The 25,877-nt window shown below is 57.9% G+C and overlaps 1 protein-coding gene across 1 annotated transcript; it reads left to right on the forward strand.

Annotated features, from left to right (window-relative positions):
* The first annotated feature begins 1,508 nt into the window (after positions 1 to 1,508).
* GRK1 (G protein-coupled receptor kinase 1) lies at positions 1,509 to 25,146 on the forward strand. Its single transcript, XM_031007279.3, has 7 exons — positions 1,509 to 5,631; positions 7,266 to 7,393; positions 9,355 to 9,512; positions 11,156 to 11,239; positions 17,556 to 17,680; positions 19,207 to 19,408; positions 21,048 to 25,146. The coding sequence occupies exons 1-7, from the start codon at positions 4,933 to 4,935 to the stop codon at positions 21,341 to 21,343; spliced, it is 1,692 nt and encodes a 563-aa protein (XP_030863139.2). The 5' UTR covers positions 1,509 to 4,932; the 3' UTR covers positions 21,344 to 25,146.
* The last annotated feature ends 731 nt before the right edge of the window (positions 25,147 to 25,877 follow it).

A 25,877-nucleotide genomic window follows, 5' to 3' on the forward strand; every position in this document is an offset into this window, starting at 1 on the left:
CTACAGCTGTTAAGTGAGTTTAGCAAGGTCTCAGGATATGAGATGAAGGTGCGAAAATCCACTGTACATCTATATACTAGCAATAGGCATATGGATACCAAAATTAAAAACACAATACCATTTATGATTGCTCAACACCAAGAGGAATATTTAGGTGTTAATCTAACAAAACACGTACAGGACTTGCATGCTGAAACCCATGTAATATTGATGAAAGAAATTAGAGTTTGAATAAATGGAGACACACACTATGTTTGTAGCGTGGAAGACTCAACATAACAAAGAGATCAATCTCCCCAAATTGATATAGGGTGCAACATAATTCCTATCAAAATCCAGGCACAATGTTTTTGGTAGATATATACAAGATTATTCTAAAATTTATATAGAAAAGCAAAGGAACTAGAATAAGTAAATATTTTCTTGCATATTTTGAACATAGGGTTTTTTAAACATTTTTTGAAATTGTTTTTGAAAAACAAGAATAAAATGGGAGGACTCAGTCTACCCAATTTCAAAGCTTATTATGTAGCTGTGGTGATCAAGATTGTATGGTATGGTCAGAGGGAGACACATAGATCAATGGAACAGAAGAGAAAATCCAGAGGTGGACCCACACAATATGTGCAACTGATTTCTGACAAAGGCGCAAAAGGAATTCAATGAAGCAAAAATAACCTTTTCAACAAACAGTGCTGGAGCTATTGGATATCCATTGGCCAAAGGGGGAGGAAAAAGACCTTCAACCTCTTAAACCTTCTACAAAAAGTAACCCAAAGTGGATATGAATGTAAATGTAAATTGTAAAACTATAAAACTTTTAGGAAAAATATGGGAGAAAATCTTCAAGATCTGGGGCTGGACAACACCAAAAGCACAATCTATAATATTTATATTCAACAAAATTTAAAACTTCTGCTCTATGAAAGCCCATATAGAAAGGAGGCAAAGAGAAGCTATCACTGGGAGAGGATATTCGAAAACCGCATGTCTGACAAAGGACTGCTATCTGATATTGATAGAATCTCAAAACTCATGACAGGAAAGCAAACAATCCAGTTGTTACATGGTCAAAAGATGTGAAGAGACATTTCACCCAAGAGCACGCACAGATGGCAATGCACACATGGAAAGGTGTTCTTCCACCATTAGGGAAATGTAAATTACAACCGTAAGGGAATACCCCACACCTACCAGGAGGGCCAAAACAAAAGACTGTGGCAGCACTAAACTCTGGGGAGGATCCTGAGGAAGAATCTGCTCACCATCGCTGGTGGGAATGTAAAATGGCACGGCCACTCCAGAAAACAGCTTGCCGGTTTCTTCAAAACTAAACGTGCAATTACGACACTTTTGGGCATTTACCCCAGAGAAATAGAAACTTCTATTCACACAAAGGCCTACACAGATGTTTATAGCAGCTTTATAGCTAAACACTGGAAACGACCCAGCCGTCCTTCAACCGGTGAACAGCGAAACAGACTGCGGCACTCTCCTCTGTGGAGCACACCACAGAGACGAGGAGGGAATGGCTGACACCTGGGAACAGTGCTGAGTGAGAAATGCAGGTCCTGAAAGGCTACATAGTGTCTGACTCCATTCATGTAACGTGCTTAGAGAAGTCGTGGTTGCCGGGCATTGAGGAGGGCGGGCTGGAGGAACTTCGGTGCATCTGGGAGCAGCACAGGAGGGTCCCGTGGATGGAGGCGGCCTCTGTCTCAGCCGTGTGGATGCCAGTATCCTCGCTACTTGGCAAGATGTCATCATTACAGGAGACAGAGTTAAGGGTACACAGGATCTCTCTGGATTGTTTCTTAACATGGCATGTAAATCCACAATTATCACAGAATAAAGAGTTTAATTAAAAAGGGATTTCCAGGGCCAAATGAATTTGGGAAACGACATACTTTACTTCTCTTTGAGAGCCACGTTCACTCTGAAATCACTGAATAAACCCTGTGATGGACATGTTTAACATATTTTTAACTTTGCTTGTTTAACATATTTAACTTTATTTAACCGAACGCTTCCCAACATGACTGCAGGTGGAACGGCCCCCAGTCCAACAGGAAGCCGTCCTCCTCAGACCCCGCGCCTCTGCAGCATCAGCACCACCTGTGAGCTTGTTACAGGTGCACAGTCTTGGCCCACCTGGCCACTGAAGCAGACTCTTTATTCCAGCAAGGTCTCCGGGCGATTCATGTGTGTAGCTGTTTGAGGCATGAACCAGGACAGGCAGCGAGACGTCAGCAGAGACGGCTACACTTCACAAAGCACCACAGTTGCCCCATTGGTTGAGCAGGCAGGAAGGAGTTAACGTGATCTGCCCAAGGTCACTGCTGTGAAGGGCAGGGCTGGGCCCGTGCAGGGCTCCTGGCGAATGATGGGATATCACTCCCCTCAAATATTTACTCGTGATCCACCTGCCAAAGCCCTCAGGAGGCCGTGGGGACGTCGGCTCAGTCTGCAGGCCCTCGCTTCGGCCTCCTTGGTTGCTACAGAGGACCCTGCCAGGTGCAGCCCCCAGTGCCCTCCCATAGTTGCCTCTTCTCCCGCGTGGAATGGGGTGGGCTGACAGTCTCCACCTCTCTATGCTCCGGCATTCTTCCTTTCTGTGACCCTTTGCTTCCTCCCTGTGTGAGCTGGAACCAATCTCCTGCTGAATTCCTCCTCATTCTTCTCCAAACCTTTATTGAGTACCTACTGTGTGCTGGAATAAGACAGGCAGGGCCATGCCCTCATGAAGCTGACAATCCTATTGGTGTGACCATCCCCAGGTGTGTCCCAGGTGTGTTGCAGGTGTGTCCGAGGTATGCCCCAGCTGTCTCAGGTGTGCCCCAGCTGTCCCAGGTGTGCCACAGCTGCATTGCAGGTGTGCCCCAGTTGCATTCCATGTGTGCTCCAAGTGTGCACCAGCTGTCCCAGGTGTGTCTCAGGTGTGCCCCAGTTGTATCCCAGGTGTGCCTCAGCTGTCTCAGGTGTGTCTCAGGTGTGCCCCAGCTGTCTCCAGTGTGTCCCAGCTGTGCCCCAGGTGTGTGTCCTAGGTGTGCCTCAGCTGTCTCAGGTGTGCCCCAGGCATATCCCAGGTGTGCCCCAGCTGTCCCAGGTGTGTCCTACGTGTGCACCAGCTGTATCCCAGGTGTGCCCCAGGTGTGTCTCAGATGGGTCCCAAGTGTTCCCCAACTGCATTTCAGGTGTCTCAGGTGTGCCCAAGCTGTCCCAGGTGTGTCCAAGATGTGCCCCAGGTGTGTCTCAGGTGGGTCTCAAGTGCCCCAGATGCATTTCAGGTGTCTCAGGTGTGCCCCCCCAGTGCATCCCAGATGTGTCCCAGGTGCGCCCCAGGTGCAGCCCAGGTGTGTCCCCAGGTGTGCCTCAGCTGTCTCAGGTGTGTCTCAGGTGTGCCCCAGGTGCAGCCCAGGTGTGTCCTAGGTGTGCCCCAGCTGTCTCAGGTGTCTCAGGTGTGCCCCAGGCATATCCCAGGTGTGCCCCAGCTGTCCCAGGTGTGTCCTACGTGTGCACCAGCTGTATCCCAGGTGTGCCCCAGGTGTGCCTCAGCTGTCTCAGGTGTGTCTCAGGTGTGCCCCAGGTGCAGCCCAGGTGTGTCCTAGGTGTGCCCCAGCTGTCTCAGGTGTCTCAGGTGTGCCCCAGGCATACCCCAGGTGTGCCTCAGCTCTTCCAGGTGTGTCCTACATGTGCACCAGCTGTATCTCAGGTGTGTCTCAGGTGTGCCCCAGATGTGCCCCCGGTGTGTCTCAGGTGGGTCCCAAGTGTTCCCCAGCTGCATTTCAAGTGTCTCAGGTGTGCCCCAGGTGTGCCCCCGCTGTCCCAGGTGTGTCCAAGATGTACCCCAGGTGTGTCCCAGCTGTCCCGTGTGTCTCAGGTGTGCCCCAGGTGTGTTCCAGGTGTTCCCCAGCTGTCCCAGCTGTCCCAGGTCTCAGGTGTGCCCCAGGTGTGTTGCAGGTGTCCCCCAGCTGTCCCAGGTGTGTCCCAGGTGTTCCCCAGGTGTGTCTCAGCTGTCCCAGGTATGTCCCAGTTGTGTCCCAGATGTGCCCCAGGTGTACCCCAGGTGTTTCTCAGGTGGATTCCAGGTGTGTCCCAGGTGTGCCCCAGCTGTATTCCATATGGGTCCCTCTGAGTGGGGCCTTGGTTTGATGTAGCTCCGGGGATCTTCTGCTCTCTGGTCCTGGTGTCACCAGCAACTGCCTCTTGACAATCCTGCCTTGCCTGCAAACCCCAGGTGAGAAGAAGACAAATGACTGGGAACTGACCCCTCAGTAAGCGCTGGTGGTCTCACCTACAGACCCCCAGGAAGCTGGTCACTGTGGGCTTTTTTTCCTCTCTAAATTCCTATTATCAGGTGGTTTTCTTCTCATTTGCTATTTTCTTAAAAATAAAAATAGGGAAAAACAGCCTTTGTAAATTACGGTTTCTTCTGGCACCATCCTCTCCGTCAGGCCCACATCCCAAGGAAACAGCAGGCTTGAGCCTGGCTGCTGAAGCCAGGGGCTGGATGGAGCAGCTCAGAACAGAGCTTTGAGTGCCTCTCCAGCCAGGGGCCCCAGAAGCCTGGTGGTTGTCCTTCTCAGGGGAAAAGTGAGGTGGCCCCTTGGGGGAAGGGGCCGGGCAGAATGATCTAATCGGATTCTAAGCAGCTCAGGGGATTGTCTTTTTCTAGCACCTTCTTGCCACTCCTAAGCGTCCTCCATGACCCCGGCTGGGATTTAGCCTGGTGCTGTGTCAGCCCCGGGCTCCCAGGGGCTTCCCAGTGGTCCCCAGGAACCCTCAACAGGGCCAGGGCGTCTTTCTCGTCCAGCAAGGGCAGGGACGGGCCACAGGCCAAGGGCAGCGGTCAGGCCTGCTCTGTCTGTGAGTGCCGCCGGCTTGGCCTCGGCCGATGGGCCCTCACGCCTGAAGCGGGCAGGAAGCTCCGGGATGGATTTCGGGTCTTTGGAGACCGTGGTGGCCAACTCTGCCTTCATCGCCGCCCGAGGCAGCTTTGACGGCAGCAGCTCCCAACCCTCCCGGGACAAGAAGTACCTGGCCAAGCTCAAACTGCCCCCGCTGTCCAAGTGTGAGTCCCTCCGCGACAGCCTCAGCCTGGAGTTTGAGAGTGTGTGCTTGGAGCAGCCCATCGGCAAGAAGCTCTTTCAGCAGTTCCTGCAATCGGCAGAGAAGCACCTGCCGGCCCTGGAGCTCTGGAAAGACATCGAGGACTATGACACGGCAGACAATGACCTCCAGCCACAGAAGGCCCAGACCATCCTGGCCCAGTACCTGGACCCCCAGGCCAAACTCTTCTGCAGCTTCCTGGATGAGGGGACGGTGGCGAAGTTTAAGGAGGGGCCTGTGGAGATCCAGGACGGGCTCTTCCAGCTGCTGCTGCAGGCCACCCTGGCACACCTGGGCCAAGCCCCCTTCCAGGAGTACCTGGGCAGCCTGTACTTCCTGAGGTTCCTGCAGTGGAAGTGGCTGGAAGCCCAGCCCATGGGGGAGGACTGGTTCCTGGACTTCAGGGTCCTGGGGAAAGGGGGCTTCGGGGAGGTGTCGGCCTGCCAGATGAAGGCGACCGGCAAGCTGTATGCCTGCAAGAAGCTGAACAAGAAGCGGCTGAAGAAGAGGAAGGGCTACCAGGTGAGCAGCGTGACCCGGCCAGCAGGGATGGGGCGGCAGGGTGCAGGGATGGGGCGGCAGGGTGCAGGGATGGGGCGGCAGGGTGCAGGGATGGGGCGGCAGGGTGCAGAGGGCCCCCGGGTCACTGTCGGCTCCGGGGCCCTTAAGAGCTGGTGCCTAAGGGAGCATGCATGCCAGCCTCGCCACGTGGGTGCCCCGCGGCCGTGCGGTTACGAGCAGTTCCAGTCCGTGTGTAGAAGTCCCTCCTCGGAGAGTGACCTCCACATTTTTGGGTGAGGACGTGCCACATTCACTCGTCGGTTTTTCACCAACCACAGACTAGCCTCAAGTGTGGGGGAAAGAGGACCTCTCAGGGGAGGCTGAAGAGGGGCAGGGTCTCCGGATTCTTTGCCATGACTGTGGAAGACTTTCCAGGGCCCTGGCTCCTCTGATCACAGCGAATGCAGGAGGAACTGAGGCAGGACGGAGGCAGCCTCGCTCTGATGACAGTTTCTGTGAGGCGGAGCCTGGCATGACGCCGGGTGCAGGAGCTGTTCCCCTGAGTGCGCTGTCCTCGGGGGTGGGAGTGAGCGACGGGCACGCAGGCCGCTCTAAGTTTCATCCGCTCTGCCCACTGGCGTCAGGCTGTGCATCTGGGGCAGGATCAGCAGAAGCTGCTTACAGGTCTTAAGGGTGTGCGCCGGGTGTGGACGTGATCTCCTGAGCCAGCCCCCTGCACTTTGACTCCACGTGGCTCCTGGCCCCTCTCCCACCGCGCAGCTGTGTTGAGTGCACAGGAAGCTCTTAGGGTTAAGCAGCAGCCACTGTGCACCCTGGCTCTGCGGAACCTCAACCCTCAGTGAAGGTGAAATACCAGGTGCTCACGGCCCTGGGCGGAGGCCCTGGAACATCTGCGTGTTCTCGCCATGGAACTCGGGGCTAGTAACTATGCTATGTGGCTGTAGCAGTAATTTTTTAAAATTAGCTTTCTTGACATCTAATTTCCCCACCGTGCCATTCACATCTAACTGTAAATTTAACCCAACAATCAGCCTCTTTTCCTGACTTCCGTCACCAAACTGAACTCCATACTGAGATCAACTGAACACCTCCCCACGTAAGTGCAGAAAGGGGCCTCCGACATCAGGAATTCCCTCTTCAAAGAGGGATGTGCTGTCCTTATCCAGACACTTACAAACTCGTTCAATGGGGGCATTGCGAGGTTTCAAAATAAAGACAAAATGAAGCAGAGTGGTGAGGTGGTTTGGGAGGTGCTGGTCTGGGAGCCCAGCCCACGGGGGCCCGGACAGGAGGGAGGGCTGTGGCTGCAGGATTGCTGGGCAGGTGGGGCTGGCAGGGTCCTCACCCATGTTGCTCAGCCTTGGGGCTTGAGCCTCCCCTTGCCAGAGGCTGGCCCAGAAGACCAGAAGTCCCCTGTATGTGAAGGAATTCACATGTCTGGTTTTCTGAAATGGGGGTGCAGGCATGTTTTGAAGTCATTTGCAATTGCTTTGTGAAAAGCGCATTTAAAGCATGTTTGCGACTGCTCTGTGGCTGTGTGTGCAGTGGGCGTGGCCGGGTGCACACGGTCTCTGCGATGCACCTAGTTCCTTTCCTATTCAAAGCCAGCGCGTACTCAGCGTCTCACTTTTCAGGGTGCTATGGTGGAGAAGAAGATTCTGATGAAAGTGCACAGCAGGTTCATCGTGTCTCTGGCCTATGCGTTTGAAACCAAAGCCGACCTCTGTCTGGTGATGACCATCATGAACGGAGGCGACATCAGGTAAGGGCTGGGCCAGAGGGCACGAGGGGGCCCCCGCTGTCCCACTGGGTCAGGGTTTCCAGGGCCCGACGGGGCTCCTTTCCCCATCACAATCCCCTTCTCGCTGTCGGTTCCTGAAACAATGCACCCTGGACCCACATCGGAGCAGGAGCCTGGGAGGTGCCCAACCTGACAATCAGGGCTCGTCCCGTGTGTGGCCTTGGTGTGGGTGTGGGAGGCACGTGGTGCTGTGGGGGACGTGTGATGCAGTCGGGGGGGGCCTCTGCAGGGCTGAGGGCCTTGCACCAGGAGGGTAAATGAAGACGAACTTCACCAGCGCCCACTCCTAGGGCTGACCCTAGAGCTGGAGACAAGATCAGTCCAGCTGGGGGCCATGATCTTGCTGTCCCCCGGCAGAGAGGAGGTGGCGCTGCCTCCACAAAGTCCTGCCCCGGATCTGCTGCTGAGACAGGCCCCAGGCCCGTGTTGGAGATCAGATCACAGGCTCGCTTGGTAGCTGGGCCGCTTAGCCACTGTGTGCTTCTGTTTCCTGGTCTGTAAAATGGGGAGAGATAATACCTGAGTCCAGAGATTGTCCGGAGATTATGACAATATGTGTGAAACACCTGCAGTGTCTGATGCCCGTAAGGTTAGCAGTGGGCAGGGTCCATGGCTGTGGTTGGCAGCACCATGCCCCATTCTCACCTGCTTTTAATTTCCAAGGAAATTCCTCCAGGTGAGGCTGGTGGCCCCATTTTTGTGATGAGAAATGTGAGTCCAGACTAAGTCACCACGGGGAGGAGGCACTGGGAAGCGCAGACACAGGGGTGCCCAGGCGGAGGGGAGGAGGCACTGGGAAGTGCAGACACAGGGGTGTCCAGGCGGAGGGGAGGGGGCGCCGGGAAGCGCAGACACAGGGGTGCCCAGGCGGAGGGGAGGGGGCGCCGGGAAGCGCAGACACAGGGGTGCCCAGGCGGAGGGGAGGGGGCGCCGGGAAGCGCAGACACAGGGATGCCCAGGCGGAGGGGAGGGGGCGCTGGGAAACGCAGACACAGGGGTGTCCAGGCGGAGGGGAGGGGACACTGGGAAGTGCACACACAGGGTTGTCCAGGAGGAGGGGAGGGGACATTGGGAAGTGCACACACAGGGTTGTCCAGGAGGAGGGGAGGGGACATTGGGAAGTGCACACACAGGGGTGCCCGGGAGGAGGGGAGAGGACATTGGGAAGTGCACACACAGGGGTGCCCAGGAGGAGGGGAGGGGGTGCTAGGAAGCGCGGTCACAGGGGTGCCCAGGAGGAGGGGAGGGGTGCTAGGAAGCGCGGTCAAAGGGGTGTCCAGGAGGAGGGGAGGGGTGCTAGGAAGCGCGGTCACAGGGCTGCCCAGGGAGGGCCTGGTGGCTCCGGCCGCCTTGTGGTCCGCCTGGCTCCAGGGCCTCCTTTCCTGTTTGCTGTGACGATACTCCTGGTGCCACCTCATTTAAATTATTTCTTGTTTAAATCATTTCTTTTATTTGTTAGGTTTTGCTTCTCTGCAAAACCTGTCCGTGGAAAACATAAGAGATGATGTTCTATGGGGGAGGAAAGAGGCTGAGAAGAAACACCTTACTGCAAATCTTTCATGAGTCTGATGAACTCGGGGCCTGCGGAGCTCCATCCCACCTCGGCCTCGGCCTGGCCCCTTCCTGAGACGGTCTGGGCTGTTTCCCAGCACCTGCGGCCAGCGCTGGAAAGCAGGTGGACAGGAGACGCACGTGGACAGCACTTGCTCCCTGTTAGCAGTTGGGGTTCAGGGTCCCTGAGCTGCTAACGCCGCCAGCCGCCATGGCCTTCGGGTGTCCTCTGCAGGGATGTAGGGGGGCCAGGCCTCAAAGCGACCAGAACGCTGGCCGAGAGACGTGGTTCTGAGGCCCCAGCTCTGTCTTTCCATGATTTCACTCCCCATTAAACCCGGGGTGCACGGTTCCCGCGTGTCTTCCCCCAGGTACCACATCTACAACGTGAACGAGGAGAACCCCGGCTTCCCGGAGCCGCGCGCCCTCTTCTACACGGCGCAGATCATCTGCGGCCTGGAGCACCTGCACCAGAGGCGGATCGTCTACCGCGACCTCAAGCCGGAGAACGTGCTGCTGGACAATGACGGTAGGAGGTGCCCTCGGCTGGGAGGGATGAGGGCTACGAGGAGGGCGGGGTGCAGCTTCCTTGGGGGTCTCTGCACAACCTCACGAGGGCTGACGGCTGCGTGGACGGTGGGGGTTCATGAGGGCTGACGGCTGCGTGGACGGTGGAGGTGTCATCGGGCACCAGGAGTCACAGCAGTGAGTGCAGGGGTCTGCGGTGCAGAACCAGCTGGGAACTGCGAGTCTGTTACGCCCAGTCCCCACCTTCCTTCTGCCTGAATGAGGCGTCACACAGGGATTCTTCTTAGAAATAAACACGAGGGTTTAGGCTCCCGACAGCGGCAGGTCAGGCAAGTGCAAGACACGCGCCAGGGCCCTGAGAGAGTGCACGGGGGGCGGGGCGAGAGCCGAGGTGGGAGGATCTCGGTGGGCAACACGCTCAGCTGTAGCCCGGCCGGCCCTCTTCCCTACACCCTGCGCCCTCCACCGTCAGCCAGGGAGCCACTGTCGTGTGCATGGTGTGTGCTGTGTGCACGTATGTGGTTTGTGGGGTGTGTGTGTGTTGTGTGTGGTGTGTGTGTGGCATATGGTGTGTATGTGTGTGCAGTGTGTGGTGTGTGATTGTGTGGTGTGTCTGGTGTGTGCGGTGTAAGTCTGACTGGGGTGCTGGGGCCTCGTGGTCACTTGGTATGTGTTTGTGTGGTGTGTGGTATCTGTATGGTGTGGTATCTGTATGGTGTGGTACGTGGTATGTGTGGTATTGTGTGTGGTATGTGGAATGTGGTGTGTTTGTGGTGTGGTGTGTATGTGTGGTATTGTGTGTGGCGTATGTGTGTGGTATCTGTATGGTGTGGTACGTGGTATGTGTGGTAAATTGTGTGGTGTGTGTGTGTGTGAGGTGTGTATGTAGTCTTTGGTTGTTGACATGTGCTGTGTGTGTGGTATGTGGAATGTGGTGTGTGTGTGTGGTATGTGAGTGTGCAGTGAGTGTGGTGTGTCTGAGACCATGTGGGTTGTGTGTGGTGTGTCTGTCAGTTTGGCTAGGGAGGGGAGGACCCTGGGCACTGGATGGTCCTTATGGATGTTTGGTATGTGTGTATGTTTGTGGTGTGGTCATGGGGTGTGTGTGGGGGGTGTGTGTGTATATGTTTATGGTGTGGTGGTGGAGTGTGTGTGTCTGTGTGAGTCTGGCTAGAGAGGGGAGGCTTCTGGGTGCTGGGGCCTCATGGTTGCCTGGTATGTCTGTGTGTAGTGTGTGTGTGTCTGTGATATGTGTGTATGTGGTGTGGTATGTATGGTATGGTCTGTGTGTGGTCTACCTGTGGTATGGTATGTATGGTGTGGTGGTGTGTCTGTGTGTGGTATGGTGTGGGTGTGTGGCGTGATCTGTGTAGTGTCTGTGGTTTGTGTGTGGTTTGATCTGTGTGGTGTGTGTGGTGTGATCTGTGTGTGTGTGGTGTCCATGGTGTGTGGTGTGATGTGTGGTGTGCGGTGTTCGTGGTGTGTGGTGTGGTGTCTGTGGTGTGTGATGTGTGTGGTGTGATGTGTGTGGTGTGATCTGTGTGGTGTGTGGTGTGTGTGTACGTGTTTGTGTGAAGGTGGCTCTGGGCTCGCCGGCACCTGTCCTGTGCAGCCAGGGGTGACTCCGCTATGTCTGCCTCTCAGGCAATGTCCGGATCTCTGACCTTGGGCTGGCCGTGGAGCTGCTGGACGGACAGAGCAAGACCAAGGGCTACGCAGGGACCCCAGGTAAGGGTCTGAGCGCAGCTGGGGAGGCTCCGTGCATGCGTTAGGTCCCTGTGTACATGTGTGTGCCTGTGTGCACTTGCACATACATGTGAGTTTGCGTATATAGGTGTGTCTGTGTGCACATGGGCGTCTGTGTGGTTGTGCACTTGTGTGTATGTGAGTGTTGTGAACCCTGATATCTGAGGCAGGTACCAGTTAATTTAGAAAGTTTATTTTGCTGAGGTTGAGGACGTGAGTCCGTGGCAGCCTCAGGAGGTCCTGATGACAGGTGGTTGCGGCACAGTTTGGTTTTACACATTTTAGGGAGCCATGAGACATCAATCAGCATATGTAAGATGAACACTGGTTCGGTCTGGAAAGGCGGGAGGGGGCTTCCAGGTCATAGGAAGATGAGAGACAAATGGTTACATTCTTTTGAGTTTCTGATGAGTCTCTCCAGAGGAGGCAATCAGATAAGCATTTATCTCAGTGAGCAGAGGGCTCACTGAGAGGACTTTGAATACAATGGGAGGCAGGTTTGCCATAAACAGTTCCCAGCTTGACTCTTCCCTTTAGTGATTTTGGGTCTCAAAATATTTTCCTTTTACAGTGTGCCTGTGTGCATGCCTGCGTCTCTGTGCACACACGTGTCTGTGTGCCTGCATGTGTGCCTGTGTGCATGCCTGTATCTCTGTGCACACGTGTCTGTGTGCCTGTGTGTGCATGCCCGTGTCTGTGCACACACGTGTCCGTGTACCTGTATGTGCATGCCTGCATCTTTGTGCACACATGTGTATCCGTGTGCCTGTGTCTGTGTGCATGTGTGCCTGTGTATGCATGCCCGGGTCTCTGTGCACACGTGTGTCCGTGTGCCTGTGAGTGCACATGCACGGTGCATCCTACTGCCTCCCCCATCCCGTGTCACTCATCTCCTCTCACCTCCCCCCAGGTAGGGAGGCTTGCAGCACCTGTGGAGGAGAGGAGACCCCCCCACAGTCAAGCAGTGCAGGGTCTGTGTTCCGGGCCCAGCACCTGCTGGCGTGTGGCCTGTGTGCTTTACTTAACCTCCGAGCCTCCTGCTAGCACTCGGTGCACAGGCTTGCTGAGGAGACCTCACACGCCACGTGCCCGGCGCCTGTGTACAGCAGCCACACCGTGAATTTGAGTTCTTCCTCTCTCCTCCGCAGTCTTGAGGGTCCGCGTGTCGGGCTCACTTCTGCTGGGATTTCCAGAGAATGTCGCTTCCCCGTGGTTGTTTTGGCTGTGGGGAGGCAGTGCTGTCGCCTGATGGGGTTTGTGCGCGGTGGTGTTTTGGGTCCTCCCATGCTGGTGTTTAGGCACTGGGCGTATTTGTGCCGTAGCCACGGTGGGGACATCCTCGCTCCAGCTGGACTTAGGGGAAGGTGCATCTCGGGGTGGGGGCTAAGGACTGTTTCCCCAAAGTTCTGAAGAAGGGCAGTTCTGTACCCACACCCCTCATGGCTGGGTTGCCATCTGGATGTGGGATTCCGTAGCCATTGAGTGCTCAGGGCCAGTGGTCGAAGGTCTCAAAACTTTCTGGAAGGCAGCTCATCCTGGGGGATCCCATGGCTCAAGGAAGCCTCGGGTGGCACCTGCTTTTCGTGAGATGATCCAAGCCTCTTTCTGGGTCTGTAGAAACGGTTGGAGCTGCGGCCCTCGAGTCTTTGGGACCTTTGCCAAACCTGGGTGTGAGCGCATGGGTGGAAGCCCCCTCACGCATTTCGGGGAGATCCAGGTGGACTCCGAGGCCAGGACTTGAAGAGTTAACCTCACGGATGGAAAGGGCCCAGCTTCCAGGCCGAGTGGAGGGCCCGACTGGCCGCCAGGAGGCGCCATGCCTTCGCCGGCGCCCGTTCCTCGGAGCCCCAGGTGCACACAGCAGGGCTGGGCTCAGGCTGTGACCCCTGCACAGTGACCTGGAGATGCTGACGTCAGGGTGCAGGCTGGGAGGCCGGTGTCAGTTCAGCAAAGCCGCAGGGTCCGCATCCTTCTTCCTGGCACCCTCGCGCCCTCCCACGCCGCGCCCCACGCAGCGAGAGACACCACAGCCATAAGGAGCCTGTCGGGGGACTCCCCCTTGCCCTTGCAGTGCCGCCCCAGGGGCGTGCACAGGGCGGGGCCGGACATGCGCGGTCCTCAGTTTGGGTTCAGGGGCGGGGCCCAGGGGCGTGCACAGGGCGGGGCCGGTCATGCGCGGTCCTCAGTTTGAGTTCAGGGGCGTGCACAGGGCGGGGCCGGACATGCGCGGTCCTCAGTTTGGGTTCAGGGGCGTGCACAGGGCGGGGCCGGTCATGCGCGGTCCTCAGTTTGAGTTCAGGGGCGGGGCCCAGGGGCGTGCACAGGGCGGGGCCGGTCATGCGCGGTCCTCAGTTTGAGTTCAGGGGCGGGGCCCAGGGGCGTGCACAGGGCGGGGCCGGACATGCGCGGTCCTCAGTTTGGGTTCAGGGGCGTGCACAGGGCGGGGCCGGTCATGCGCGGTCCTCAGTTTGGGTTCAGGGGCGGGATCCAGGGGCGTGCACAGGGCGGGGCCGGTCATGCGCGGTCCTAGTTCGAGGTCAGGGGCGGGGCCCAGGGGCGTGCACAGGGCGGGGCCGGTCATGCGCGGTCCTGTTTGAGTTCAGGGGCGGGAGAATTTGTGAACAGAGCAGATAGAGCTGTCTCCCTCACGCTTTCTGTCAATATTTACTGGCCGCTGCGTGGCTGCAGGTCCCTCAGGAGGCCTGGGGCACAAACAGGTGCGCAGTCCGGGCTGCATCATGGGGGTCAGGCCAGGAGGGCAGGGGGGCTCCTTGGCCCAGGAACTGACAGGAGCCTGCGGTCTGGTGGGCCTTGCTCGTGCCCGGCCTGGGAGCTGAGAAGGCTCTGGGTGGGTCTAGAGGCTGTGATCGTGTGAGCAGTTCCTCCCCGGAGTCTGGGCAGAATTCTGACGTCAGTGTAATCCTGGACCAGTAGAGCATATTCAGGGCCTGTGGTTCTGTGAAGCAGGGTTCCTGCAACTCTTTTGGGGAAAAAGGATTCTGTGGCCACATCAGCCTGGCCCTCAGGCACGGGGAAGGACCAGGAAGGACCTTGACTCAGAAGTGTCAAAACTGACCAGCCCCAGCAGCCTCCATGCCCCAGCCTGCGGCCCCTCTGCCTGGTCCCAGGACATCCGTCAGGGGTCTCCCAACGGGCCTGTCCGCCACTGTGTGCCGGGCTGGCCTCACTTGTGTAGCAGCTGGGGAGTTGACATAACTCACACAGGCCCCATGTGCCACACAGAGCTGGCTCGGGGGCCAGGCAGGTGTCTGAACTTCTCCTGGAGTCTGACTCGCCAGAGCAGACGTCTGCCAAGGACCCTGCTTGGTGAGCATGCAGCCATCTGGAGGGAGGGCCTAGAGCTCATGGCTACCGCCACTGGAGACAAGAGGGCAGAGCACTCAGGGAGGCAGCCCACGGTCTGTGGACTGGGTTGTGGGTTGTGGACTGTGGCCTGTAGGGTGTGGGCTGTGGGCTTTGAGGTGTGGCCTGTGGTCTGTGATCTGTGGCCTGTGGCCTGTAGGCTGTGGACTGTGGCCTGTGGACTGTGGGCTGTGGACAGCAGCCTGTGGACTGTGGGCTGTGGACTGTGGGGTGTGGGCTGTGGCCTTGGACAAGTTGCTGCACATCCCCGTCATGAGTACCCATGGTGATGAGGAGTACCCGTGGCGATGAGGAGTACCCATGGCAATGAGGAGTACCCATGGCGATGAAGAGTACCCATGGTGATGAGGAGTACCCATGGCGATGAGGACCCATGGCGATGAGGAGGACCCATGGCGATGAGGAGTACCCATGGTGATGAGTACCCATGGCCAGCTCATGGCGTATAGTGGACTGCTGTGCCTGGCACTCAGGGCAGGCTGGAGCAAGTGCTGTGCTCATTGCCATGGCAGCATTGCAGCGGGGCCCGGAAGGTCTGTGGCCATCACTCAGAGACGCCCTGGCTCCACGGAACAGGCACAGGGCTGGACCACGGAAGTGCCTGAGCCGAGGCAGGTGGGATCTGCGGTTTCCACCCTGGAGGGGAAGCTTGCTCACAAGGAGAGGGAAGCCTCAGTGTGTGGCTGTGGCCTCGAACCTCATCCCTATGAAGAAGGAGGGATGCCCTGGAGAGGGCGGAAGGGCCGGGGAGGGCACAGCCCGGCTGGTGGGGTCTGCAGGGAGCCACAAAAGGTGGACAAGGCCAGGCAGGTGGGCAAGCCTTAGCCAGAGGTGGGAGGAGAGGAGAGGACCCCATGCCAGCCTGAGCAGCGTGGGGGTGCCCGGAGGCTGCAGCCCACACTGGATTCCGTCTTCTCTGTGAGGAGCAGTTGGGAAGGGCTTGAGAGGTGCTTGGCTGCCTCAGAGTCAGGCCCGGTGAGGGCAGGCGCCTTTTAGGGTGCTGAGGACTCAAGCTGAGACTGTAGGACGAGGCAGAGAACTCAGCTTCAGCAAACTAGACATATGTGAGCCTGGTGTGGCTTCCAGGCACAAACCTAGATCAGGGGTGTTTGTGAGTGTGAAAGCGCTGAGCCTAGAGATCTGCCTTGACGTTAGCAAGACACCAACAGATGTGCGAGTGAGGCTGCCGGCTCCATCGCTCCCTGATCCGCTGGCGGAGCCAGCACACAGAGTGTGGAGTGGAAAGTGTGTTCTGAATTTAGTAAAGTGTTGGGAAGCAGCCACTCAGATACTCTCGTGGACAGAGCTGATGGCTGGACACACATGTGATCTGCTTTCCCTCCTGAAGTCCCGGGATAGGGGCAGTGAAGGGATCTCGCTAAAAGTACAAACCCACGTGCTCAAAGGAGGGTGTGAGCGGCAGCTGGAAGACTGATGATGGGTGAGGGGAGCCGACAGCTGACACAAGGAAGCAGAACGCTAAGCTGCTGCCACAGCCCTCAAGCTGCACAGAACTGTCAGTGCCCAGCGCCTGGTGTCCGTGCAAAGGTGACCTTGGCAGATGAATGACTGCATGAGAGCAGCTGCACACAGAGTTGTCCCTCTGCCCTCTGTCCTGTGACGGTCCCCACAGCTGCGCCCAGACCCGTCCTTCCATCTGAGACAGTCCCTGCGGCTGTGCCCAGACCCACCCCTTCATCCCGAGACAGTTGCCGCGGCTGAGCCCAGACCCATCCTTCCATCCCGAGACAGTCCCCATGGATGCGCCCAGACCCGTCCCTCCATCCGGAGACAGTCCCCGCAGCTGCACCCAGACCCATCCCTCCATCCCGAGACAGTCCCCGCGGCTGCGCCCAAACCCGCCCCTCCATCTGGAGACAGTCCCCATGGCTGAGCCCAGACCTGTCCCTCCATCCTGACACAGTCCCCGTGGCTGCACCCAGACCCGTCCCTCCATCCCGACACAGTCCCCCAGTCCCCGCGGCTGAGCCCAGACCCGCCCCTCCATCCCGACACAGTCCCCGTGGCTGCACCCAGACCCGTCCCTCCATCCCGACACAGTCCCCCAGTCCCCGCGGCTGAGCCCAGACCCGCCCCTCCATCCTGACACAGTCTCTGCAGCTGAGACCAGACCCATCATCCCGTCCTGAGGCAGTCTCCGCGGCTGCACCCAGAGCCGTCCCTCCATCCCGAGACAGTCCCCGGGGCTGAGCCCAGAGCCATCCCCCCATTCCGTGACAGCCTCCGGGGCTGCGCCCAGAGCCCTTCCTCCATCCTGAGTCCCCGTGGCTGCGCCCAGAGCCGTCCCTCCATCCTGCCACAGTCCTGTGGTTAAGGGCCTTCTTGGCAGAAGACTGGGACCGGACCGCCTCTCTGGAGAGGACACAGCCATAGCACTCCTGGGTCACTGGACAACTGGAGAACAGGCCGACAGCTGAGGAAAAGGAGAGTGACCGTTGGTTGAAGCTCCCCAGGCCTCCTCTCCAACATGGTTCCCAGAATGTGGAAGACCCGCCTTGGCAAGATCTGACCAGCTCGAGAGGAAAATTCAAAAGAGAATGATGTTGGATTCTCCCCAGTAAAAGAGTCCAGAAAGGCTGCCTTGGTGCAGCTACAGTCAACAAGTGCCGCCCTGTGCCCAGCACTAGAGTGGGCATGGGGCATTTTTGGTTGTCATTTTTGGTTGTCACAGCCTGGGGGTGCTGCTGTCACCCCATAGGCAGAGTCTGGGGTGCTGCTTGGCACCCAGTAACACACAGGGCAGCCCCTCCACAAAGGATTTTCTGGCCTCAAATGTGGAGAGTGCTGAGGCCCCGGGGGGATGCATCCCCAGAGCATCAGTCCTGCGATTCCCGGAGTGCGTGCCCACCGTGGAGGTGACCACCTCTGAACCCGCAATGTCCCTTGCTGGCAGGTTTCATGGCCCCCGAGCTCCTGCAGGGCGAGGAGTACGACTTCTCCGTGGACTACTTTGCCCTGGGGGTCACCCTGTATGAGATGATTGCGGCCAGAGGACCCTTCCGAGCCCGTGGAGAGAAGGTAGGAGGCGGCCGGCAGGTGTCTCTGCAGCCACCTTGGCGCCCTGGCTCTCGATGGGGACGGGGCAGCGATGGCATCGTTACTGGGGCAGACCTGGGAGTTGTTCTGTGGGCCCTGGGGTGGGGAGGGCACAGATTCACGTGCTGGGGTCTTGCTCCTGGGCCATGCTGTTCTGTGTCGGTGGGTGACGCCCCCAGCCCCTGAGGCCTGCAGGTGGAGGGGCTGAGGGATTCCCAGTCACCCTGTGCCCCAGAGCAAGCAGACCCTCCCACCAGAGAGCACGCCACCACTCAGCCTCTGAGGGCCCTGCGGGGGCCGGTCCCTCTGGTGCAGACCGGAGGAGGGAGGGCGACTTATCCCACTGTTGCCCCAGACCCTGGGCAGCGGGACAAACCACCTTTTGTGGTTTGGGGTGCAGCTTCATCCCCTGGGGACTGGAGAGGCTGGGGCTCTGGGGGACACGGAGTCAGCTCCCCCTCCCTGGACGGTCTTATCCATCGCTGTTGCAGAAGAGCAAGCTCCCCTTCTTCCCAGACACCAAGAACCCACAGCCCATGGTGGGCCCAGCAGCTACTCTGAATGTCCCGGAGTGTGGACACCTAGTGGGGCTGCTGGGTCTCCCCTGAGTGCCCCCTGGGCTGCCCCGGATCCTAGGCCACCAGAACTGCAAATAGGGATAACATTGGGAGGTGCCGGTCCCTTATTCAAGACAAGTGGAGCAAAGCTGGCTTTTCCCCTGTGAGGCTGACTCAGAGCTCAGGGCTGGGGCTGCCTCTCGTTGGACCGAGGGAGTGGCCGCACGGAGCCAGAAGGCCACCGTCTCAGAGTTGCATCGGGCTGCCTTGAGGTGCGGCTCTTCCCTGGCCACCCATCGCCACCTCGATGCCACCTGGGCGATGCCCACCCCTCTCCCTTCTGACTTCCCTGGACATGTGACCTGTCCTGCCAGGACACGTTTCAGAGCAGAGTCGTCCCAGGACCACTAGCACGCCCGTGGTCACTCTGTGTCTGTGGGACGTGGCGCAGGCGTGGGCTGCCAGGGCAACCCATGGGAGTAGCGTCAATGGCCTGATCCGGGGACTGAGCAGCACCCTTCACACTGTACCCACTGGTGGGGCCTCTGATGGGGAAGTGAGACCTTGGCAGCACTCCTGAAGACAACAGAGCCACCGAGCCTTCCGTCCACCGTGGAGGAGTGAAAACGGAGGCTGCCCCTCAGCTGGGCCCGCGCTGGCCTTCAGTTTCCTATCTCTCCTTCCTTGGTGGGTGCGGCTGTGCTGGGGGTGGGTCAGCCAGAGTCCCCAAAATGCACGGCACCCACCTGTGGCTCCTGGGAGCTTCGCCTTTAGGATTCCATTCCTGAGACTGGAGCCTCAGACGCTGCTGTGCTGGGGAGGGGCACAAGGCCTCATGGGTCCTCCACCTGCGGGGGGTGAGCAGTGGCTCTTGTGGGAGGAGCTGTGGTCTGGTCTGACCGCCCAAGAGAGGCGGGTCTGGCAGGGCTAAGGCTACGCGTGTCCCCACAGGTGGAGAACAAGGAGCTGAAGCACCGGATCACCTCAGAGCCCGTGAAGTACCCTGATAAGTTCAGCCAGGCCAGCAAGGACTTCTGCGAGGCGCTGCTGGAGAAGGACCCGGAGAAGCGCCTGGGGTTCAGAGATGAGACCTGCGACAAGCTCCGTGCCCACCCCCTCTTCAAGGACCTTAACTGGAGGCAGCTGGAGGCCGGTACTGTTGGCCGCCTCAGCCCCGGAGAGGGTGGGGGTCTGTGCTGTGTGGCCCTTGGGTGTCCGCCCGGTCCAGCCTATGAGAGTCGGCAGGGAGGAGTGCCTGAGACCCCCAAGGCTCTCCCTCTGCCCCCAGCAAGGCCCCCAGTCCTCCACTCATCCTCCCAGCCCCAGGACAAGCCGTTGGAGCCGGCATGGGGCCAGAGGGCTCTGGGTGCAATGGGAGGCAGGAAACACACTGGCTGCACTGGGGCCTCGAGACCCAAACCTTCCACCACGTCCCCTGGTGCTGGAGGAAGCCCAAGATCAAATGGAGGCCAGTGGCTCAGGCTGTCTGCCAGGGAGAAAGTCATCCACCCACCAGCACTTGCTTGTCAAGTGGATGTGGAAGATACTATGTGTGTGCATGTGTGTGTGCGCATGTGTGTATGTGTGTGCATACGTGTTACGTGTGTGTGCATACGTGTGTGTGCATGTGTGTGCGCATGTGTGTATGTGTGTGCATACGTGTTACGTGTGTGTGCATACGTGTGTGTGCATGTGTGTGCGCATGTGTGTATGTGTGTGCATACGTGTTACGTGTGTGCATGTGTGTGCCTACATGTGTGTGTGCGTGTGTGTGTATGTGTGTGTGTGTGTGTGTATGTGTGCGCGTGTGTTCATGCACTTGTACATTTGAGACACAGCCATACCCTCTAGGACCCTGTGGTCAGGTGGAAGGGTCAGGCCACGTGCAGTGTGACTAACTTAGGACAGGGCCACAGGTGACCAGGGAGCAGGAGATCCCCCAAACGAGAAGTCGCTTTCGTATGTTAGGGTCACAGCAGTGACTGCCGGACAGGTGCCCTGGGCAGGCCCAGCGAGGCAAGGATGGCTGTGGTCAGGGAACCCAAGGAGGCTCCAAGGGGTCACAGGATGAGGAGGGGACCCCGCCCGCCCTGTAAGGAAGTCTGAGCCACAGAAGGGTTTGAGCCCAGAAGTGTTGAGGTCAAAGTGAGGCTGAGGAGGAACCACATGGCGGCTGTGCACTGTCTACTGGCACTGGGAGGTGGTCCTGAGGCCGTCACAGAGGCCGTCTGGGGGCCAGCATGGGCCAGCCGGGTCAGGGTCGGTGCACTGAGAGGAGAGTGATGTCTGTGACTGGCTGTGCCTGGCCATCGGGGGCCGGTGTGTCAGGGAGGGACGCTGGTTTGGAAGGAAGCTGCCAAGTTCACTGGAGCGTGTGCTTGAGTGCCTGGGGTCTGGGGTCTGCAGAGTGCGCAGGGGAGGCCCTGGTGGGGATGGGGCCCCAGGGGAAGGCGTGTTCGGGGAGGAGACCGCTTCCTGACGAGACCCTAGGGGAGGCTCCCAACAAGGCAGATGTGAGCACCAGGCCCTTTCACAAGAAGGCTCCAAAATGAGCCCTGGGATCTCAGGCTTCTTCCGGCCCCACTCAAGCCCCAGCTATGTGGTCTCAGGGGAACCCAGGGGCCTTCTGGGAACACTGGGCTTTCTCTGTCAGCCTCCACGACACTTCCCTAAGGAAGAGCGGCCCCAGGCCTTTGTGCATCTCGGAGCCATGGGGGAGGGGGCTTTTTGGCTAAACGGCGCTTCCTTCCCACCACGAGGAGCCTAGCGTCTGTGTTTTCTGTCTCCCACAGGGATGCTGATGCCCCCTTTCATCCCAGACTCCAAAACTGTCTACGCGAAGGATATTCAGGACGTGGGTGCCTTTTCCACCGTCAAAGGTGTGGCCTTTGACAAAACAGACACGGAATTCTTTCAGGAATTTGCCACTGGCAACTGCCCCATCCCCTGGCAGGAGGAGATGATCGAGACGGGCATCTTCGGCGAGCTGAATGTGTGGCGCTCGGACGGTGAGATGCCAGATGACATGAAGGGCATCTCCGGGGGCTCCAGCTCCTCGTCCAAGTCAGGGATGTGTCTGGTTTCCTAGGTGACGCCCCAGAGTCCACGTGGAGGAAAAGGACCCACGGGGCTCGGTGGGGGCCGCCTGCCTCCGTGGTGCCAGCCTGGGGTCTGCTAGCAAGTGGACACGTGGTTCCCTCCACCCAGGTCCCCATCACGCCATCTCCTTGCGGCCCAAGGAGGAGAAAGCCCGCGTCGGCCTGAGCCGCCAGACGCACACCCTGGTGCCGTGAGCCCCCGACTGCATATTTCACGTCTTTTGCTCCATCTCACTGAGAAGACATAAGATGCTCTCCAGAGGGAGTAAGCCAAAAATCTACAAACTCTTAGGGAGCCTCCTGCATTGGTGATTGACCAACCGTGTGGTCAGAGGCAGAGACTCAGCTTGGGCCTCCCAAGACCTTAGCCATTGGCTTCCCAGAGCCACGCTCCTCAGCAGGATGTGCACTGTGGCCAGGTCAGGGGTTAGTGAACCCTGGCCGCAGCCCCTGGCCCCACTGGGGAGGGCTGGACCTCGGCCCCCCCAGGTCCCTCTGTGCAGACTCCTGCCTTCCAGGGTGCCCGGGCCCTGTGCTGGTGGCCTGCACGCCACGTGGTCCCCTGCACCCTGCGGCGCCGTGGTCCTCTGCACACTGGGGCACCATGGTCCCCTGCACTCCGGGGTGCCGTGGTCCACATCTGCCAGGCACAGGCTCTGTTGGGCTGTTGGGAGGAGGGGAGCGGGTGTAGAGTCTGGGGGTCTCAGTGCATCTTGGGGTCTCCTTATCTCAGGGTGTCCAGCTGACGGCAGCTGGTGCAAAGTTCCCACCCCTGAGCTGGGGGGCTGAAAATGTTTTCTGTCTTGACCCTGAGTCCCGGAAGCACCTCAGCTGCTCTTGGTGGGCAAAGCCAGGACCGTTTGCTCTCTGACCCCTCCTCCCCACTGGGGCTGGTCCGTCTCATTTCCCAGGGGACACTTCAGGCCACGGGCCTTGTGCATAGGGACAGAGCTCCTTGCTGCAACCCCTCTCTGTGTTCCCAGTAGCAGCAGCACTGGAGTCCTAAAGCCGTAGCCCGGGAAAACACTCACGGCCCACCTTCTCATACAGCTCGGCCCCACCCACAATGCACCTGGCATTTCCAACTGCACTTTGAACACCAAAGGTTCCCCAAATGCTCTGTGTGTTTTAACTGCAAGAAGTGAGTTCTGTTGCAACTGCCTCCAGGACACACTCCCTCTTGAGGGCCGGCGGTGCTGGCCTGGGTTCCATGGCCTCAGCAGCCGGCTCAGAGGGAGTGCATCCAAGCCGCAGGGAAGCAGTGGTGATGGGCGGCCTGAGGACTCCTTTCCAGAGAGGGCCTCTGAGCTCCTCTTAGGAAAGAACTTCCTTTGAGCCCCGGCCACTGTCGTACCAGTGGGAGAAGAAGCCTGACCCTGCCACATGTGGTCATGGGGAGAGAAGATGGTAGGACATCCCTGTGAGCCTTGGGGCAGAGCTGGTGGTAGAAAGAAGCCCTGTCTACTCTAATTTGGCGAGAGGGGCCGTGGCAAGTGGCTGATGATGTGACTGATGGAGACAGGGTGGCTTGGGAAGGTCCCACTTGGGGGTGTCACGTCCTGCAGGGAGTGGAAGAGATGGATCCTCCGTAGCCTGGACTGGTGGGTCTCGGCCTGTCTCCCAGAAGTGGCAGAGGCAGCTGCCTGAGAGTCAGTGCTGCAGTGGGCAGGGCCTATGCCCTCACAGTCCTCAGGCTGCCAGGTCGTCCTCTTCCTGTTGGGGAGAAGAGGACCCTGGCAATCCACAATTTTGGAGATTTGCTGGCTGCAGCCAAAATGGGGACCCAACTCCCTCCTATGTGGTTTTAGAGCTTCTGGAGGGAAGATAGGCCACGCCCCTGGGTGAGGAGCACGTCTTCCCATAGATCCTAAGTCGGCCACACCCTGGGTGAGGAGCACGTCTTCTCATAGATCCCACGTCAGCTGCACCCTGGGTGAGGAGCACGTCTTCCCATAGATCCCATGTCAGCCGCACCCTGGGTGAGGAGCATGTCTTCCCACAGATCCTAAGTCGGCCACACCCTGGGTGAGGAGCACGTCTTCTCATAGATCCCACGTCAGCTGCACCCTGGGTGAGGAGCACGTCTTCCCATAGATCCCACGTCGGCCACACCCTGGGTGAGGAGCACGTCTTCCCACAGATCTCAACAGAACTCCACATCGTCTGGTTTTGTGGAGACTTTCATGTGTCCTGTCAAGGTGCCTCATGCACCTGCAGACTGTTCTTGGGAAGCAAACCTGGACTGCAAAATAAACCTCCCGGCCTCTTCCTGTCCTGGCTCTGAGCGTCTGACACTTCTGAGACCTGGGATGTTCAGGAGGAGCTGTGGGGCGTCCAGTGCTTTTTGACATAAAACTGCCCATCCAGGTGCACCTGAGCAGGTGCAGGCAGGCCCAGGAGGAGGCCCGTGGGAAGTGGCCTGCCGGACAGATTTCCGTGCCCACTCTTTCTCCTTCCTTCCTTCCTTCCTCCTTCCCTCCCTTCCTTCTCTTTCTTTCTCTTCTCTTCTTTCTTTCTTTTTCTTTCCTTCCTTCCTTCTCTCTTTCTTTCTCTTTTTCTTTCTTTCCTTTCCTTTCCTTCCTTCCTTCATTTCATTTCTTTGTTTCCTTCCTTCCTTCTTTCCCTCCCTCCCTCCCTCCCTTTCTCTTTCTTTTCTTTTCTTTTTGAGACGGATCTCTCTCTGTCACCCAGGCTGGAGTGCAGTGGCACAATATCAGCTCACTGTAACCTCTGCCTCCCAGGTTCAAGCAATTCTCCTGCCTCAGCCTCCCGAGTAGTTGGGACTACAGGTGCCTGCCACCACGCCTGGCTAATTTTTTGTACTTTTAGTAGAGATGGGGTTTCACCACGTTAGCCAGGATGGTCTTGATCTCCTGACCTCGTGATCCACCCGCGTCAGCCTCCGAAAGTGCTGGGTTTTTGTATTTTTAGTAAGAGATGGGGTTTCACCATGTTGGCCAGGCTGGTCTCGAACTCCTGACGTCAGATGATCCGCCCGCCTCGGCCTCCTGTTTTGTTTTCTAGAATGTTACACATCGATTAGGTAATGGCTATCAATCTCACTTCATACACTCTGGAACATGAAAGACTCCACTTCTGATTTTTAAACCCATTTTAACCTGCCTTGCATTCCTATGGCCCTGGACAGGTAAGCAATCTCATCCTGGCTTTACTGGGATCAGGGGGCTTTGGGGGGCGGTGAGTGGTCGCAGTGGTGGAGGGGAGCCTGGCTCCCGGTGCCAAAGAGGAGCCCCGTGGCCCCCCAGGCCCACCAGCAAGACCCTCTGCCTGTTTTAGGGCTGGGTTGCCAGACACGATACAGGACATCCCGATGAATTTGAATTTCAGATAAATAAGGAATCATTTTTTAGTGTAAGTCTATCCCATGCAGTGTTTGGGACATACTTGACCTAAAAAATGATTCATCATTTTTCTGAAATTCAGATTTAATGGGATGTTCCGCAGTTTTCTTTTGGTTAACTCTGGCAAGCCTGTTGCAGATTATATATTTATCTGTAAGATCAGCAGTGGTTCCACTGCACAGGCAACCTGTTGGGATAAAACCACAAAAGCAGCTTCGTTTTTGGCTTCTGCCATCTCTTGGGTCAGTTGAGTGGTGTTTTCACCCCTCGATGAAACTCACGCTCACCCCATGCATTCATACAAGGCATTCGAAAGCCCTATTGTCACTTTATTTTTTATTTATTTTTTTTGAGACGGAGTCTTGCTCTGTCGCCCAGGCTGGAGTGCAGTGGTGCAATCTCGGCTCACTGCAAGCTCCGCCTCCCGGGTTCACGCCATTCTCCTGCCTCAGCCTCCCAAGTAGCTGGGACTACAGATGCCCGCTGCCATGCCTGGCTAATTTTTTATATTTTTCAGTAGAGACGGGGTTTCACTCTGTTAGCCAGTATGGTCTCGATCTCCTGAGCTGGTGATTTGCCGGCCTTCGCCTCCCAAAGTGCTGGGACTACAGGCGTGAGACACGGTGCCCGGCCTCTTGTCACTTTATTTTTAAAAACTTCTAAATCTTTGTGTCCCATGGAGAAAATACATCAAGAATGCTGAGTCAATGATCCCACGGAGACACCCCGGCAGGCACCGCCCAGTTCTGGAGCTCTGATACTGCCTGCCCCTGCCTGTTTGCTCCCCACCCAGAGAGCACCAGCCTCCTCTCAGGGGCTCAGTGTGCGTGGCCCCGTAATGGTCACAGCTCCACATGCAATGAGCTTCGGTGCCTCTGTTCCCGCGGGGCTGCAGTGTCTGACGGTGGCGGTGCACGTGTCTCATGCCCACCTGCCTGCAGGGCGGCCCTGCTCCCTGTGGTCAGCCTCGGCCTCTGGCTCTGCAGGGCTGAGCTGGGATGAGGGAAGGCATCCAGGGCTATTCTTGCCTGCCTGGTGCTGCTGCACGTGGCTCGGTGCCCTCCGGGCAGATGTCTCTATGGACTCTTCATCTGGGCCCTCTGTTGTGGGCAGTCTTGGGGTTTCAGGCCCCTGAATCTGGGCAAATACTCTCTCCTCAGCG

The sequence above is a fragment of the Gorilla gorilla genome, chromosome 14 (genome assembly GCF_029281585.2).
Source record: "Gorilla gorilla gorilla isolate KB3781 chromosome 14, NHGRI_mGorGor1-v2.1_pri, whole genome shotgun sequence".
Classification (NCBI taxonomy): domain Eukaryota; kingdom Metazoa; phylum Chordata; class Mammalia; order Primates; family Hominidae; genus Gorilla; species Gorilla gorilla.